The following is an 18,330-nucleotide window of genomic DNA, read 5'->3' as shown; positions in this document are numbered from 1 at the left end:
GCGAGTGTGAGAGAGAGGGACAGAGAGAGAGAGCGAGTGTGAGAGAGAGGGACAGAGAGAGCGAGTGTGTGAGAGAGAGGGACAGAGAGAGAGAGCGAGTGTGTGAGAGAGAGGGACAGAGAGAGAGAGCGAGTGTGTGAGAGAGAGGGACAGAGAGAGAGAGCGAGTGTGTGAGAGAGAGGGACAGAGAGAGAGCGAGTGTGAGAGAGAGGGACAGAGAGAGAGAGCGAGTGTGAGAGAGAGGGACAGAGAGAGCGAGTGTGTGAGAGAGAGGGACAGAGAGAGAGCGAGTGTGTGAGAGAGAGGGACAGAGAGAGAGAGCGAGTGTGTGAGAGAGAGGGACAGAGAGAGAGAGAGCGAGTGTGTGAGAGAGAGGGACAGAGAGAGAGAGCGAGTGTGTGAGAGAGAGGGACAGAGAGAGAGAGCGAGTGTGTGAGAGAGAGGGACAGAGAGAGTGTGTGTGTAAGAGAGAGGGACAGAGAGAGAGAGCGAGTGTGTGAGAGAGAGGGACAGAGAGAGAGAGCGAGTGTGTGAGAGAGAGGGACAGAGAGAGAGAGAGCGAGTGTGTGAGAGAGAGGGACAGAGAGAGAGAGCGAGTGTGTGAGAGAGAGGGACAGAGAGAGAGAGCGAGTGTGTGAGAGAGAGGGACAGAGAGAGTGTGTGTGTAAGAGAGAGGGACAGAGAGAGAGAGTGAGTGTGAGAGAGAGGGACAGAGAGAGAGTGAGTGTGTGAGAGAGGGACAGAGAGAGAGAGCGAGTGTGTGAGAGAGAGGGACAGAGAGAGAGTGTGTGAGAGAGAGAGGGACAGAGAGAGAGCGAGTGTGTGAGAGAGAGGGACAGAGAGAGAGAGCGAGTGTGTGAGAGAGAGGGACAGAGAGAGAGAGCGAGTGTGTGAGAGAGAGGGACAGAGAGAGAGCGAGTGTGAGAGAGAGGGACAGAGAAAGAGCGAGTGTGTGAGAGAGGGACAGAGAGAGAGCGAGTGTGTGAGAGAGAGGGACAGAGAGAGAGAGAGCGAGTGTGTGAGAGAGAGGGACAGAGAGAGAGAGCGAGTGTGTGAGAGAGAGGGACAGAGAGAGAGAGAGCGAGTGTGTGAGAGAGAGGGACAGAGAGAGAGAGCGAGTGTGTGAGAGAGAGGGACAGAGAGAGAGAGCGAGTGTGTGAGAGAGAGGGACAGAGAGAGTGTGTGTGTAAGAGAGAGGGACAGAGAGAGAGAGTGAGTGTGAGAGAGAGGGACAGAGAGAGAGTGAGTGTGTGAGAGAGGGACAGAGAGAGAGAGCGAGTGTGTGAGAGAGAGGGACAGAGAGAGAGTGTGTGAGAGAGAGAGGGACAGAGAGAGAGCGAGTGTGTGAGAGAGAGGGACAGAGAGAGAGAGCGAGTGTGTGAGAGAGAGGGACAGAGAGAGAGAGCGAGTGTGTAAGAGAGAGGGACAGAATGCGTGAGTGTGAGAGCGGACAGTGGAGATAATCTCACATTAGAGTAAATCTCAGAGCGACTCCAGGCCCGGGAGCGTGACACACTATCAGCCGGGTCAGTGAGAGGAATCATGTTTAAAAGGCCGGCTCTGAGGTGAATCATGTTTAAAAGGCCGGCTCTGAGGGGCGCGGCAGTCCCATCGCCTCCCGGGAGGCGCGCTCCCTGCCAGGGAAGTGTCGGCCCGCTCCTCGGACCGCCACACCACTGCTTCCAATTTAACCGCCCCGTGCTTCAGACACCACAGCGATAACCGCACCGATCTTATTTCACATCAGCGTGCCTGGACCTCGCGCCTGTCAGAAATTAAATCACTTTAAGTAGGGAGAGATCTCAGACCTCGTACCTCCGAGGATCCTTCTCGCAGAACGGCGCAGACTTAAAAGGGATTTCTGCAGCATCGCGGGGATTATGAGCGGACGGTTTCCAGACCAGGCCGGCAGCTAACTCTGCCTCTCCCTCCTCTGTCTGTAACCCCCCCCCAGATATTAACGAGTGCGAAGACATCGGCGACAAGGTGTCGCTGTGCAAGAACGGAGTGTGCGCCAACACGGAGGGCTCGTACCGCTGCACCTGCCTGCCTGGGTTCCAGGCCTCCGCCAGGCCCCACGAGTGTATCCCAGAAGTCCAAGCGCCTTCCCAGAGGGAGGCTGGGAAGTGAGGGCGTTTACCCAGTGCAGCTTTCCGTACTCTCGCCCCCTCCCCTCCCTCTGTCTCTCAGCCCACACCACCGCCCCCAGCCCTCTCCCTGGGCTTGGCACTCAACTTCCAATAGTAAAGCAGGAATGTCAGCCCTCCCCTCAGAGCACACACACACGTGTATACACACACACACACACACACACACACATATAGACACATGCACATACAGACACACACATACACATGTGCACACACACATACACACACATATAGACACATACACACACACACATATAGACACATACACATACAGACACACACATAGACATACACACGTGCACACACACATATACACATATACACACATACACATACACACGTGCACACACACATATAGACACATACACATACACACACTCACACACACACACACACACACACATACAGATACAGACACAGTCACAGTCACACACACACACTAAAGGACCCGGGTGGGAAAGAGCTGTGCAGTGAATGTATTGCATGGGATTTGTTACTTAGCTCTGTTTGCATTTGCCTTAAAGGGATCTCTATGAGGATTGACTCCAGGCATTCCACGCCTCACTCCAACCTTAATAGTCCAATCAGGTTCTCTCACATTTCCTGTCCTCATGCAGAGTTTAATGTACATACACTTTTTTGGACATTTTTTTCTTTGTTCTATGAATTATTTATTTCTTTTAGAGTATAAAGCTTTTTAAACTAATAGTGCTAAATTATGTTTTGTAAAAAAATATATATTATAAATAATGAATAAATTCTGACTGGTCATGTGGTTTGAATTATGATTGTTCAGGAAAGATTCGGCCCTTACAAAAATGTCCTAGAGGACAGGCCAGTTCCTCTGCGGTCCTATAGGATGTTTTTGTAAGGGGGTAAGGAAATGGGACAGATCACAACCATACAAGCATCTGTAACCTGTGTTTTCTGTGCAAGCTCTTCACTACTCTAAGTCCTAAAACCAGTATATAAAGACCATGTTGTTTCTTATGGGCAGACACTTGGATTTTAAAGGCCATTTTCTTCAAGATATCATATCCACAAGCACAAAGCAGGAAAACCACTTTTCACAACAAGCACACTACAGTAGACCACTGGAACATATACAGTAGGTCCTTTATTCTGATAGATAGATATGTTTGCAAAATACATTATGCACCTTCATATTGTGGCAAACATCTTTGGCCTTTTTAAGATAAGGTATGTTACATTTTAAGTGATACTTCTAAATGATTTAGTATTGTTCCTTTTGACCATCATTTTAGTAACAAGATTTTTTAAAATCCCCACAATATTAACAGCAAGCATGTGCGTGGTGCTGGACCCTCTTCAACTGTCACTCACTGGCTGTTTCTGGATGGTCTGTGAAGTGGCTTCTTCTCAGAAACCCACAAATGATTCTAATCGAATGACCTACAGACGTTTAAGAGCATGTCATGTTTCTTGGGCTCTTAAAAAGCTGCAAGACTGTTTCACAACGGAAAAAGCTTGCCCCTGAGGACACACTGAGGCACAAACATCCTAACTCCCTCTGTAACCTAGATACACGGTCCCTAATTGCCCCTTTTTTCTGGAGTTGGAATCACCCAACCGACACAATGTTCTCACAGTATTCCTGCGTGTAATGCAACATTACAATGCTACAACATACAGCAACTGTCAGAGAATCATTGCAGGAATGGGATGTGGTAGCTTGGCGTGGTGTAAATGTATACGGCAAGATATTTTATGTTTGATGGTTTTTACAAGCCAGTCTTTGCTACACGGCTTGTGCAGGCAGCAGTGCTTCACATACATATATTTGGACATGAAACATGCATGTATCAGCACACATACAGTAAGGCTAACGATAGCGTGCTACAGAGCAAGCTCTCCATTACTGTACATGTTTACAGAGTGTATTCATATTGTGTTTCTCAGATCCCATGTAAAAGCATTCCCACGGATACAGAAGAGAATGCGAGACAAAGCTTTGTTGAAGGGGTTTGGAATATTTTGTACAGATCTAGTATTATGTAATTAAATTCATTGTGATATATTATAACTAGATATATAGCACAACCAATATTTTTGTTTGACAAAAACCTTAAAAGAACCCAAAAAAACTAAAAAACATTCAGTATAATTACTTAGCTATGTAGATTTTATATCTCTGTAAAATTGTTTCTTTTTTTTTTTACATATCTTTATGTATGAGATAAAAATGGTTTACACTGTACCATAGAAAGTGTATGTATCCTGCCCTGTGGAGCAGACATTGGAAATCATTTTGGGGCTTGGCAGTACTCGGTATCTAACACAGTCTAAATGTGGTGCCATGGATGTGTGCAAACAGTCAACCCGATTGCTTAACGAATGATCTGTGCCATTGCAACTGTGCATCAAGGATAAATGAGCGATGAAATGCTTTCACATCACATCTGGATCAGAGTGGTACATCCCAAGAAGTAGAGCACAGATGTTTTGCTTTACTAAGTGCCTCACACTTGCTGAAGGAGAAGAAATACATACAAATACAAGGAGATGACAATTCATTTACATTCTGGCTTTTCAATATGAACAACAAGTGACAGCTATCTCTTCAAAGTGCTAACATTGTGTCTGTGTCTAGAGAGATCTTGCCAGCCTCTAAAAGTAACACGTGTCTTTTGTATTATTGGATGTTGCCTTTTTCAATGACTGATGCCCTCAACCTGCATTCTCTAGAGAAGGAATTCTGTATGCAGTGGCTACTACGACGTAGACAGTACTGCATACTTCCCTTCATATATGTAGACTAATGAGACTCCCTTTGAGGTAAAGCAAGGGATGATGTTTTTTGTTTTTTTTACTTTTTCTTTTCTTTTTTTTGGGTGGGGTGGGGTTAAATACATAAATTATAGGATGAAGGGTGAAGTCCCTCTGTTTGAAACTGGTCTGGAAGTAATTTCTTGGTTCATTCCTCATGTTTGCCTCTAACTGTAGTCACTTTCAGTCATGAAAATAAAATTGAAAAGAAAATAAATAGTCGTCATTTCTGATTATTGTTTTGCAGAATACACATACACAAATCTCACACTATTAAAGAATGGCAAACAAAAGAAAATACCCCCATGATCCACAAGGTTATTACTTTAGTGACAGGTAAGAATAGGTTCATATTTTTAAATTAATTTATCAGGCATATCAGGCTATTGTGGACCTAAATGCAATTTCCCTCCCTGTAGTCTAAAGAGAGTATCGCTCATCGATGCCTGGAATGAACGCCCGCATAGGACAGACATTAAATATATTTGCAGCAGCAGCGACATCCAATGGACATCCAGAATGTTCCGTGTCATGCCCGTAATTTTACGATTGGTTAAATGTGTGTGACTCATGAGTTAAGTTGGCTTTTGGGAAATTGTGTTTTTTATTCCCCTTCAGAGCATCTTGAATCGCGCTGCGAAATACAAATCCCACAATCACGTGCAGAAATATGGCGAATAGCAACGTCATGTGTGTTTATAGCGTACAGTAATTGGGATATTCTCAGCTGCTATTAGCCTGTTACTTTTAAATCAAACATGCTTGTTTAATCTACAACATTTGGTGAAATTTCAGTAAAGTCTAGTTGCACCGTAGAAATATTCATCTGTATGCGGACTTGCAAGGGAAGTGGTTACACTTTGTTTTGTAGGTAACTTAGCTAGCCTATGACGTTATATTTCTAGCGAGCAGCAGTTGTTAATGTGTATTATGGATTTATTGAATGGTACTCGGATGTAAAGTTGCACCATTTGGAACGATACGCAAGACTTGCTGAGTGAAATTCTAGATTTGTGTTCGTTGGTTTGAGAAGCAACTGTTAGCAAGCTAACAATATTCAACAAGCTGGCCAGTTATCTTGAAGTAACTTCGCTTTAAACGTACTTTATTCTGTTTCATTAAGTATGCATAACACGGTTGCCGAGAACTGTCGCTTGTAGGTCACATTACTTTCTTTTTAAAGCGGCGTTTGATGTCATGTGTAGGAGTAAATATAAACTCCTCTTTCACAAACCGTATGGTCGAAATTCAGACCGTTGCACAGCAATTATTTTTTACGTTGTAGCGAGATAACTGTTTTAAAAATGTTCATTAATGATGAGACAATCTAGACTGTCATTTAGGTAACCACGTCATTAAGCCGCTCTTTTGCAAAGGGTTGAGGTAGGAGTACGCCATTGTCAATTTGTCAATGGAAATCAAAGAATTCGAAACACAATGGAACAACACGCAAGGATTTGTCCTAAGGAATCGGAAAACGTCAATGAAAATGGATGAGCCAAACTTAAGAATAACTGACAAGACCGAAGATGCAGTAACTGCGAAGACGAATAACGACACTAATGAACCGAGTGACTCGCAATCTTCTTTGGGTGGCACTACAAAACCAATATTAAAGTTAAAAACCTGCACTACAACCACTAACAGGCGGTGCACAATCTATGTTTTGACATTGGTGGTGTTGGCATCTTTTACCACTCGTTTTTACATGATCCTGGAACCACCCCATATATGGTGAGCCCTCTTGTTCCTAGTGTTCTCTGTTTCCATTTCTTGAGTATATCTGAATTATTGGGTCTCTATTGGCCATCTGTTACAAATCAAGTTGAGGATTAAGATAACATAAAATGTTACACACAGCTAGGTGCACAATCAGTCTGAAAACTTGATATCCAGCCAATTGCAGAGATAAACGGTTAGGATCAGAGGGCTAAATGTTCAGTGTTTAGGTCTCACCATATAAACTTATCTTTGTAGCTGGGATGAGACTCACTTTGGAAAAATGGGCAGCTACTACATCAACAGGACTTTCTTCTTTGATGTCCATCCACCCCTGGGCAAAGTATGATATGACTGCATGCACGTGAATACTAACAATTGCAAATAATATTCTGAAACATCCTTGCATTTCAGTTTTCCATTTTCTTCAAATTAAATTCAAGTCTCTTCTATGTTTAGATCTCAATGTTTTCACCATCTCTTCTGAGATAGGTTGAACAATTGGTTTGCTATTTCCTAGTTATATGTTATCTTTGTGTAATCCTTCCTTGTGTGCTTTAGATGCTGATTGGTTTAGCGGGGTACATGACTGGTTATGATGGCACCTTTCCTTTTGGGAAACCAGGAGACAAATATGAAGACCACAACTACTGGGGCATGAGAGGGGTGAGCCTCCTTATTACAGCACCGTTCTACTCCTCTGTATATTTAACTTTCAATGTGTTTGCTGCAGTCTGTTGCTAAAAGCACTGTAAGGTTATGTCCTGGTCAATTCAACACACTTTTTCACTGCACCTTTGCGTCACGGATTTGGCAGGCCTATTTGGTCTTATAGGACAAAATTACTCTTGTCAACACATGGCAAGTCAATGTGACGGAGTCATGCTAATTTGCCCAAACTTTGTTAGCCCACATCTCGCTTAATACGCATCCGAGACCAGTGTAATTTCGGTTACAGGGGTTTCTTATAAGACCAAATATGCCTGCCAATTCATTGAAATCTGTGACGATGTTGTCCAAAGGTGTGTTGAACTGACCTGGACTTACCCGTAAGCCAATCAAATGGAAGGGGTACGCCAGTTTAAAAGTGCCACATCACGCGTGCCGCTGCCTGTGGGTTTTTCTCGTGTTCTGACCCGAGGCAGTTGCATGCTGCTGAAAGTTGTGCTTTGCTCTGGTTCTCTGTAATTGGACCCTCACTAAATTTGCTGGCTTTCCTGCTGCAGTTCTGCGCGCTCCTTGGCTCCTGCCTGCCCCCTTTCGCCTACCTCACGGTGCTGAATCTTTCCCAGTCCCCCACAGCCGCCCTCATCTCTGCCTGTCTGCTCATCTTTGGTGAGTGTGTTTCCATGGCAACAGGGTCAAGTTCAAGTCAGACGGTGCCCATCGACTTTCAGTTTCACCCAAAATGATTTAACCATTTTACCATATCATGTAGCCTATATTATCTTAATACCAATTTATACAGTTCCTGGTGTCAACGGTAGGATAAAAAAAACATAAATAAAGAACACATAGTGAAACAGATATTTCATTCAATGCATGAGGGATGCCCAACTGTGTACTTTGCAGTCTATAGAGATGCTCTGTAGTAGTATCTGACTGATATATGCCCTTTTAGAGTGAGATACTGAACTGTGGCCCTGTTTTTGCCTTTGTCTCCACAGACACTGGTTGTATCACCCTATCCCAATACATTCTGTTGGACCCCATCCTCATGTTCTTTATAATGGGTTCAGTGTTGGGTATGGTCAAATTCAACCAGCAGAAAGAGAGGTAAGCAGTCCCCACTTTGCTCAAACTGCCTGACCTGCTCATGCATCTTGTTTCTAGGCTCATCCGATCAACAATATTGAAGTTGATGCATTCAAAAGCATAATGTGTTTTCTAGAACATTCCCAAGTATCAAATATTAATTGATGTCATGTAACAGTAAGAAACTATGAGGCATGGTTCTGATGTTGGAAAGTTTTATTTGGTAATCCTGCTGTTGCAATGAGATGGTCAGCGATTAGTTACGAAGAGTCACACCAAACACAACGGTCTCTTTAAGTCAAAGGCAGGAAATAGAAATGTGTATTCTACATGAGATATTTAAATTTGATATCTGACTTGGTTATCTGAATTAGCCTCCACTCCCTGCTGCCTGCCGGTCAGTGGGGGGTCCGACACTTAGCCATATGCTGTAGGTCTTGCAAGGTAGCGGCCTATTATACAGAGGTGGAAAATCTAGTGGAAAGTCCTTCATAACATTTTGTTCCTAACGACTGGATTGGCTAATTGGCAGAATCTTTTGGCCAGGGGGTAGAAGTAATTAGCTAGTGGAATCTGCTGGTTGAGTTATTGGGTGGAAGAAACACATGGCAGGACTTTTACTTTCTCACCCCTGGACTTTCCACCTTTGCTATTGTGTCCTGTAATCTCATGGAGTGATAGTGAGGTTTTTCTGTTTGTGCAGCTATGATGAATTGCACCAAAGACAATTTTCCCTGGCATAGATAAGAATATGTGTAGGCCTTCTACCTGTAAATAATAAAATAAGTGTGTGTGTGTGTGTGTGTGTGTGTGTGTTCTTGCCTTGGTGGTGTGTGTATTTAAATGGAGGATGGGTTTTGGATGGTTTTTGAGCTGTAACAGGAGGGTGCTACATAACTGAGGTGTGATATCTTGGGTATCTGGTGCTTCCTGTCATGAGTAGTGGTAGAAGGGGCTGAATCGAGTCTGCAGTAGTTGACGTAATCTTGCAAGGCTTCATAGTTCAGGCTGCACCAGGTCAGATTTTCATACGTACTTTCCCTGCCAATATCCACCATAGAATGAGTTGAAAAGCTGCAGGACATGGTCCAAGACCAATCACCAGTGTTTCTGTAGCAGTTTCTGAGTCAATGTATAGTGTTGCAGAATGCAATGATAAAATGTGGCTATTATTATCCATCCTCTTTATTTTAGTCAATTCTAAACAACTAACTGTGTCTTGAGGCGGCCAAGCTTTCTGTATATCGTACACAGTGACAATTGTGTTGGTATTGCCAATGGCACTGCTAGCGGTCTCATTAAAACATAGGTAGCCACTGACTATGACTTAATAACTTTGTGTTATTAAAACAAACAAGAATCACATGTATGGAATATGTGGAATGCAACTGCCAATGTAATATCAATTAGTCTGTGATGTATTTATTTAAATATAACCAAATATATTGCATATTGTGCATGGAATTGTGTTGCTTTCTCATGCTTCACTGTTTTTGTGTCCAAGGCCCTTCAGCGCCCCTTGGTGGCTATGGCTGCTGCTGACAGGAACCAATCTTGCCGGAGCACTAGGGGTGAAGTTTGTGGGGCTGTTCGTCATCCTGCTGGTGGGACTGAACACGGTGTCGGACCTATGGGGACTGTTGGGGGACCTGGAGAATTCTATGGTACCATTCTCTCTCTCACCACTTTGTGCTGCTCTTCCACCATGTCTCTGTAAGTCTGAGAGGAAGCCTGATCATGTCTCTGATCTCTATCTCTCCCAGACGGAGTTGGGGAAGCATCTCCTGGCCCGTGTGTTTGGGCTGATCATTGTCCCGCTATCTTTGTACTTCACCATCTTTGCTGTCCACTTTGTTGTCCTGAACAAGAGGTTGGTGCTCTTCTGTTGACCATTTAAAGATGTTACGATGGCATGTCATTTCTCAAAAAAATGAGCATTTATATATGAAGTGCATCGCACACTGGATTGAATTCAGTGTTCATAGTGAAAAACCAGAGGTTGTCTTCACAATTGGGAGCGAGATGTGATTGAGTAAACCAGCTGTAATTTTGCAGAACTTCTGACCCTTTGAAGAGCTGGTTTTCAGGAATCTAAATCTCATGAAAAAAATCAGTTACTGACTAAAACGATTGTTCAAAAAAAGACTCAGCATTAGAAATGCATGTGTTCAGAACGTATGATCTTAAGGCCATTTCAGACATCTGCCACTCAACAAGCTGCAACTTGTAACTTGCTGCAGAACTCCTAGGTTGCAACATTTGAAAACTGCTCTGTTCACATCAAAGCAAGATGAGATGTTGTTTGTGGTTACCATAGCAATGATTCTCTTTGCATCCTTGTTTACAGTTACTTGCTTGCACACTGATTGACTACATTTTTTAAAGCACTAACATACAACGTTCTAAAATGGTTTCTTCGCATTGTGAATCCTTGGTCTGAACTGGCCTTAGCACTTTAATGAAGGTGTCAGTGTTACCAGAGTGATTGTTGGGCACAGGGCGGTAAATTATTCTTTATCTTCTTTCCCCAGCGGTCCAGGAGATGGCTTCTTCAGCTCAGCCTTCCAGTCACGATTGATCGGGAACAACCTGCACAACGCCTCCATGCCCGAGTGTGAGTGCTGCTCCCTAGCTGTCTGTTTCATTACTCGCTCAGCCCAGTTCACTTTCCACCTATTCATACTAACACTCTTCTGAGCAAGCAAACAGCTGCTATAGAAGCATGATGTCACCGTTCACCCGGGCACCTGCTTGACCAATCAGCAGGCCCGGTTCTTTGTGACGTTGCGATGTGTCGTTGGGCAGATCTAGCGTACGGCTCGGTCATCACGGTGAAGAACCTGCGGATCGCGGGCGGTTACCTGCACTCCCACTGGCACCTGTACCCTGAAGGGGTGGGCGCCCGGCAGCAGCAGGTCAGTTTCCTGTTCGCACCTAGGTTCGGCTACTGGGTTCAGACAGAGAGCAACAATAGGGAGCGTCAGCTTTTGGATAAAAGCATTAGCTAAATAACTGTAATGTAATGATCATGGAACTTCCTGGCCTCTTGTGTGGCTAGACTATAGCGGAATAGGATAGTTGAGAGTGCCATCTTTCTCCTTTGCCATCTTTGGTTCAGGTCTGCCGCCTTTTCGGCAATGTTGTGTGTCCTTTCCTGAAAAGTCTGCCCCTATGTCTCTCTCCTCAGGTAACAGCCTACCTCCACAAGGACCTCAACAACTTGTGGCTGGTCCGGAGACCAGACCCTGCAGACGGTGAGTCGCTGGCTTGCGGGAGGTAGATCGCGCTCATGTCATGGTTACAGATATTTCAGAACCCAGTGGTTTGTTGAGTAGTAAGTCTCCCTCCCTCTTTCTCTTTATCGCTATCTTTCTCTCACTCTCGCTTACTCTGTGATGCAGAACACTCTGGAACCCCGGAACTTGTCCGTCATGGGGACATCATCCAGTTGGAGCACCAAGAGTGAGTGTGCCATCCTTGTCGGTTTGTGATGAATTGGCTGATCTCTTTCTTTTTATTTATTTTTTAAATATTTGTAGTAAAGTCAGGACTATGTGTTGTGTCTCAGGACCACTCGAAACCTCCACAGTCACCTCCATGAAGCCCCCCTCACCAAGAAGCACTTCCAGGTCACAGGCTATGGCATTGTGAGTACTGCAATAAATCATGTCTGTAATGTCTGATTTATTGAAGGAGTTCTGTCATTAAATGAGCTTTACTGAAAATCATTTTGCTCATTTTACTCGTCTGTGTACTTTTTAAGGCCCGGACACACCGGGCGTCGGTGGCGCCCTTTTGGCCGAGTCTTTCCGGTGTGTCCCGCACGCCGACACTCCGTCGGCGTGTTTTGGAGGGCTCCGAGCCCCCGGAGCCGTCGATGAGAGAGAGCTCTCTGATTGGCTGTCCAGCTAGCGAATCAGTGCACGAGAAGAGAAACGGAAGCGACGAAAGCAAGCCATTCCAAAGTTACTATCACTACCAGACATAATTTTCGATTAGTATTACTGAATAGCGAGAGAACAAGGAAATTGCTGCAAACTGTTTGTTGTAAGCGAGACAATGGCTGCTTCTAGGTCCAACGCAATGCAACGCATTCCCCGGTCTCCCGGTTTCCATTTTTTGAAAGACAAATACAGACTACCGCCACCTGCTGGTGTGGAGAGTTATTACCTCTCACGCAGGCGCAGAACGTACGGCACAGCCAACATTAACGACGCGTATCGACGCAAGGCGATCTTTGTCGGCGCTCTGCGGCCGACCGTCGGTTTGGTGTGTCCGGGCCTTTAGATTAAAGAATATTTTCCAGTTTGACGTATTACGTTTTTTCACACGTGGCTTTGTCCAAAGGAGGTTGGGGTGAGGGTCTCACTCCTGTCTGGCTTTGGCAGAATGGCACAGGGGACCCCAATGACCTGTGGCAGGTGGAGGTGTGCGGGGGCCGGAAAGGTGACCTGATCAAGGTGCTGCGCAGTAAAGTGCGCTTCCTCCATCGAGCCACGGGCTGCGTGCTCTTCTCCTCTGGCAAGACCCTGCCCAAGTGGTGAGACAGATTATTCTACAGCAAGAGTCTAGGACCCTCGTCCTGGCCTGTTGACTATTGTGGAACAGTACCCATTTAAAAGAGTGACCTTTTGGTTTTTTGTCTAGAGCTGCATTTCTAGAGCTGCATTTCTTTCTAGTACCAAAAGTAATTTTTATATCAGCATTATAATGTTCAGTTAAGAACATTCTTATCACATATTTGTGATGTTACATCTCAATGGGTTTAAGGAAGTTTATGACAGATTGGGCCCAAATTAGGTGCTGATTTTGAGGTGAAAGGAAGCAGGACCTCTGCTACAGCTTTTTATCCATAACTGGGGTGGTGTGGTGTGGGGAGGGTTTCAGTTTCAAATCTCAGGTGGGGGCCTGCTTTTGTACATTTGCTGAACTTGGTTAACCTAAAAGCTTCAATAAATATTCACATCTGTAACTGAACAATGTATTAACGCATAAGCAATGTAATTCACACTGGATAAGGACATCTGTGAAGCAAAAATAATAAACAAGAATCCTCCAGGATTTTCTACCACCAGAAATGTGATTGCCATGCTCCTGGCTTCCACAGCTGGGCCTGAGCCTTAATAAAGGGATTGATTGTATATGGGATCAAAATCCTTCCTTGGCCTGAAACCCGCTCTGAATTTTCCCCTGACGAACATCCATAACTGCTTTACACGCATAGGAAGCCTGCCATGGAAACTCAGTCAGTGTTTGTTGATTTTGGCATCAATCCATTCAGCCTCCATGGCTTCACATGAATGCACAAGAGGAGGTTTACCTATTCTGAACTCTACGGAACAGGGAATGTAGTCATAATACAGAAATGCGGTGAAAGAAAAACGTTTTATATGTATGTTATGGTAGGTGCAGGTGTGAAAACTAACCGTGTGGGGTGCACTCTTGCTGTTCAGGGGTTGGGAACAGGTGGAAGTCACCTGCAGTCCATATCTGAAGGACACGCCCAACTCCCAGTGGAACATTGAGGATCACATCAACCCCAAGTGTACGCCTCAAATCCCTTTTTTGGCCGTAAACATGTTGCTTAAGTCTTTCGTCTGCCTGCGGCTTGTTCCACTGTATACTGTATAGAATACGCATTAGCGTTTATAATACATTTATACCAGCTTTTTCAACATGAATTAGACCAATACCTTGAGGACCTAACTTGGCCATGTCTGTGTGTCTGTGTCTGTCTGTGTCTGTGTGTGTGTGCGCTTGTGCTTATACCCACAGTGCCCAACATTAGCCTGGCAGTGCTAAAGCCTTCCTTCCTGGAGATTCTTTTTGAGTCCCACATCGTCATGATCCGGGTGAGCTTCTGGGAGAGGCCTGCAGGAGTGCAGGTTTAACCCATTATGGACTAAAGCAATCACAATGCATTTTAGTGGTCATGTGTCTTGAAAAACTGTCATATGATCAAATACAATGCTGGCGTCTCATTCGTCCATTAAGGGAGATGTAATGTGCAGGTTGCATCCATCGATAATGGACAGGGATAGATCTTCAGTGTTACCCTGCATCTACAGTGAGCGACGAGGGTTGATTGGTTGCTCAAGTGTACTAGGCTGAAGCCATATTTTCTCACTATATGTTTGAGTTGGTTGGCACTTCCATTCTAAATAACACATTTTAACCACAATGCACTTCCGGCTACTGGTCAGCCAAATTGCTCACTTGTGTAGACGCAGGGTAAAGGTTACATTGCTGTAACTCAATCATTTTACTCAATTTTCAGGGCAACAGTGGCCTAAAGCCCAAAGACAATGAAATGAACTCTAAACCATGGCACTGGCCTATCAACTATCAGGTATGTAACGTACACCTTTCAAAGCTGACAGATTAATGGGCTGTACATCTGTATCCCATATTGAAGCCAACTTACCTCTGCTTATGGACTGCTGTCTCTCTCAAGGGCTTGCGGTTCTCTGGAGTTAATGAGACGGAGTACCGCGTGTATCTGCTAGGAAACCCTGTAAGTTCCTTAGCTGGCCTATACGTTGCACACAAATAATAACCATGCTGCATAATGATTGATGTTCTGACTCTGGTTGTTTTTCCTCAGGCGATCTGGTGGCTGAACCTGCTCAGTCTGGGCCTGTACGCATTCATGGTGTGTGTCTCTGGCGTGCTGATCCAGAGAGGAGTCTCTTTAGCCGAGAGGAACATGGGTAAATGGGCTAGGGGTTGTAGAAGTGTCGTGCTGCATTTGGGGACGTCTCCAGGGGCTGTGGTAAAGACAGGAAGTGTGGCGTGTGTTGTGTTTCAGAGCGCAGCAGGCTGCTGAAAGGGGCCGGGGGGCTGCTGTTCCTGGGCTGGCTGCTGCACTACCTCCCCTTCTTCACCATGGGCCGCATCCTCTACTACCACCACTACTTTCCTGCCATGCTGTTCAGCAGCATGCTCACAGGTACCGCTACTTTCCCGCCATGCTGTTCAGCAGCATGCTAACAGGTACCGCTACTTTCCCGCCATGCTGTTCAGCAGCATGCTAACAGGTACCGCTACTTTCCCGCCATGCTGTTCAGCAGCATGCTAACAGGTACCGCTACTTTCCCGCCATGCTGTTCAGCAGCATGCTCACAGGTACCGCGCGGCCTTCCCATCAGCCCTCGGCTTTCACTGTCTCGCCACCCTCACACCGGGTGCCTCAGCTGCTCAAACAGTTCACACAAGGCTAGATTGGGTTTTGGCGTATTCATTGTTGCATTTGGATATAGCTTTCAGTTCAGACACGGGTTCAGGGTTGGGACTGGGGGTTCTCTGAATCTGTGCTGTGTTTCAGGGGTCACCTGGGATGTCTTGCTGCAATGTGGGGACCTGCTGCTACCCCCATTCGCTGCATACTGTTTTCAGAGGGGGGGGCAAGCCCTGCTATTCTTGGTCTTTCTCTACAGGTGAGAGAATTTTGCCATTATCTTAAATGCAAACCAGTGTCAAAATATCAGTCAAAGAAAAGGTAATTTTCTAGGTGTAGTTTGTGGGATCAAAACTCACCTTGGCTCAAAGTACTGTACCAATCCTGAGAGCCTCTCAACATAACAGTAATAATAAAATATCACAAGACCACATTCTACACTAATGTGTTAGTGCTGCAGGACAAAAATGTAAAGAACTTAAAATTAGCTGTAAAAGATGTCAAATTTTGAGTTTGAAATTTTACATCAGTTTGAGCTAAACATAATTATAAAAAAGAGACCTCCCTCCTTACCCAAAAGGCTGATTTACTTGTTTCTGTCCCACAGTTTTTACCTGTTCCACCCTCTCTCCTATGGCATGAAGGGGTCTTTGGCCCATGAGCCAGGCAGTCCAATGGCTGGCCTCAAGTGGATGGACTCCTGGGAGTTTTAATGTCTCTGAAGAGGAGGAAAACATTGACTGACTAGAGCCCTAAAACACTGCCTTAATTTTATCTGAACTCTCACAACACTACAGCGCATTCTTTTATACACTACTCTTTTAGGCAGTAAGATGCGCAGTATTTGCACGTGTAATGAACATTGGTGACTGATAAGCAATGTGACTTCTCCAGGATGTCACTTTGTGTATGATTATATCTATCAATTATGTGTCTTATCGATAGACATGTATTGTCCTCAAATGTAAATTGCTCTATATTTAATGATATTACAAGATATTTATTTCAAAGTATCCAGCCAAGAACACTTGAGTTTGTCTTAATTAGCAAGACAACAATGAAAATACTTCTTGTATTTTCTATATGACTGTATTTGTAGTTAAATCGCCCATTTGTCCATCAATGTATTCTTTTTGTCCCGATTTGGAATGCTCAGTTGTAATTATGAGCCAGTCACTGCTTTATCCTTCATTAGTTTTGGGGAGTGCACACTAGCACGTGCACATCCGCCCAAAGAGCTGCCCGCTGCCATTTTGGTCAGCAGTCCTCCCGTCGAGTGCTTCACAGGCATTGTACAGCTAATACAGGCAAATGCTAGGGGCCCAATTGGATGAAGAATGTCTGGCTCTGCCACACTCTGCTCTGGAGGTATCCAGATAGACTCCAGGCTGTGGGATCATCAATGTTCTGAGAGAAAGTGCCTTAGCTGGCCTAACTGCCAACTACAGTGCAAGTTGGTTTCATATTATTTATTTGAATTTTATTCTACCCTCATTTTTCTTTAATCCCCAATTTTGGAATATCTATTTGCAAGTTGCAAAGCTTTCTTTTCTTTTTCTGTTTATTTCAGCAACCATTGAATTTGTGCTGTTTGTGCATTGATGTGAAAAAAAAAAATACTAGGGCAAAATGCTTCACAATTAGATGAACTATTTTTGCATAAAACTATTTTGATTCTTACTGGCAGGTAAACTTGGTCTGTTCGCAGAAATATATGAAACTGGAGCACTGTGGTATAATTTTTCTCTAGTAGTACTGTAATGTTAATGAGGTCCACATTAATTTCATGTTATGCTATGGCTACTTTACACTACAGACAGAATATATAGGTAAGTGCCTTTTGAAGGGATATTTTACCTCTAATGTGAAAGTGTGAGTGTATTTTTAATGTATGCGTAGGCTGATTTTAATTTTTGTTTAGTTATACTCTAGTAGTCTGATTTGTTATTCAGTATTCTTTCATGTTTAAGAATGGAAATTTTGGGTTGACAATTTGTGTTAAGTGTACAATGTTGCTATTAATTTAAAAGTATTTTGTATTATTTTTGTTCTTGTGTTTGCTCTGAACCAAATGGAAGGGAACTAGCTAATTTAGTTATTTTACCTTTGGGTTCCTCATTTAATAAAGATCTACTCTGTTCCTTACTTACCTAAATTTGAGACATCAAGACTTTCTTTTACAGTGTCCTTTTCATTTCTTGAAGGATTAACTATGGCTATGTGTTGCACGGTCTTGGAAACTGAAGGGAGTTATGCAGAAGAAATGTTTGGTTCAGCAATAGTGGGGCTGAATGTAAATAGCATGAGGTAAGAAAGAAAGAAAAAAAACCTCAAACAATGATGAGAAAAAACTCCCGGGAGGAACACGACCATATGGTGGATGCCCATCCTCCGCTGGGCAATAGGTTAAGTTGGTAATAGTTGAGGTATACAAGCTGGTGAAGTAGAAAGGGATGGAGGGGTGTAAAGTGTGCAATTCGGAGGGTCGGGGGATTGTCCTGTTAGTCGGCAAGAACCAGGGGAGGAAGGCTGCAGCAGTAAAATTTTATACATATATTTCTATACATATATTTTTTGGAATAGATACTTTAAGACGGTCATTTGTAAGTATCACAAAACATCACTTACGGTCAAATAACACTGAAACTCTACGGGCGCTGCTGGAATGTTTGTAACTATTTAGATTCCAGAATGGTCCCATTGGACCGAACGGAGTTGACGCAACTCTCGCTCTGGGAGGAC

General features: G+C 44.2%; 2 protein-coding genes across 3 annotated transcripts in view; both read left to right on the top strand.

Moving 5' to 3' along the window:
• The window catches only part of LOC133124573 (latent-transforming growth factor beta-binding protein 2-like), a 119,416-nt gene extending 114,262 nt beyond the window's left edge, over positions 1-5,154 (top strand). The window contains exon 40 of the mRNA XM_061235882.1: positions 1,955-5,154. Within this exon, the coding sequence (XP_061091866.1) occupies positions 1,955-2,130 (176 nt within the window). The 3' untranslated portion in view covers positions 2,131-5,154. The remainder of the gene's footprint in view (positions 1-1,954) is intronic.
• A 490-nt stretch (positions 5,155-5,644) lies between these two features.
• Positions 5,645-17,743, top strand: pomt2 (protein-O-mannosyltransferase 2). 2 transcript variants are annotated; one of them, XR_009709194.1, is made up of 21 exons: positions 5,645-6,671; positions 6,915-6,999; positions 7,218-7,322; positions 7,883-7,991; positions 8,324-8,432; positions 9,916-10,075; positions 10,175-10,281; positions 10,943-11,025; positions 11,217-11,326; positions 11,599-11,665; positions 11,813-11,873; positions 11,980-12,058; positions 12,800-12,951; positions 13,865-13,956; positions 14,187-14,263; positions 14,689-14,760; positions 14,866-14,925; positions 15,016-15,121; positions 15,220-15,536; positions 15,736-15,847; positions 16,196-16,220. XR_009709194.1 is itself a non-coding variant. In XM_061249301.1 (21 exons), the coding sequence occupies exons 1-21, from the start codon at positions 6,349-6,351 to the stop codon at positions 16,299-16,301; spliced, it is 2,316 nt and encodes a 771-aa protein (XP_061105285.1). In that variant the 5' UTR covers positions 5,645-6,348; the 3' UTR covers positions 16,302-17,743. The 2 variants fall into 2 exon arrangements, 1 of the variants encoding a protein (XP_061105285.1); XM_061249301.1 differs by having other exon boundaries at positions 15,220-15,360; positions 16,196-17,743.
• The last annotated feature ends 587 nt before the right edge of the window (positions 17,744-18,330 follow it).

Source organism: Conger conger, chromosome 1, assembly GCF_963514075.1.
Source record: "Conger conger chromosome 1, fConCon1.1, whole genome shotgun sequence".
Lineage (NCBI taxonomy): Eukaryota > Metazoa > Chordata > Actinopteri > Anguilliformes > Congridae > Conger > Conger conger.
Note: the sequence above shows the minus strand (reverse complement) of the source record. Positions and strands in the feature narration are given on the sequence as shown.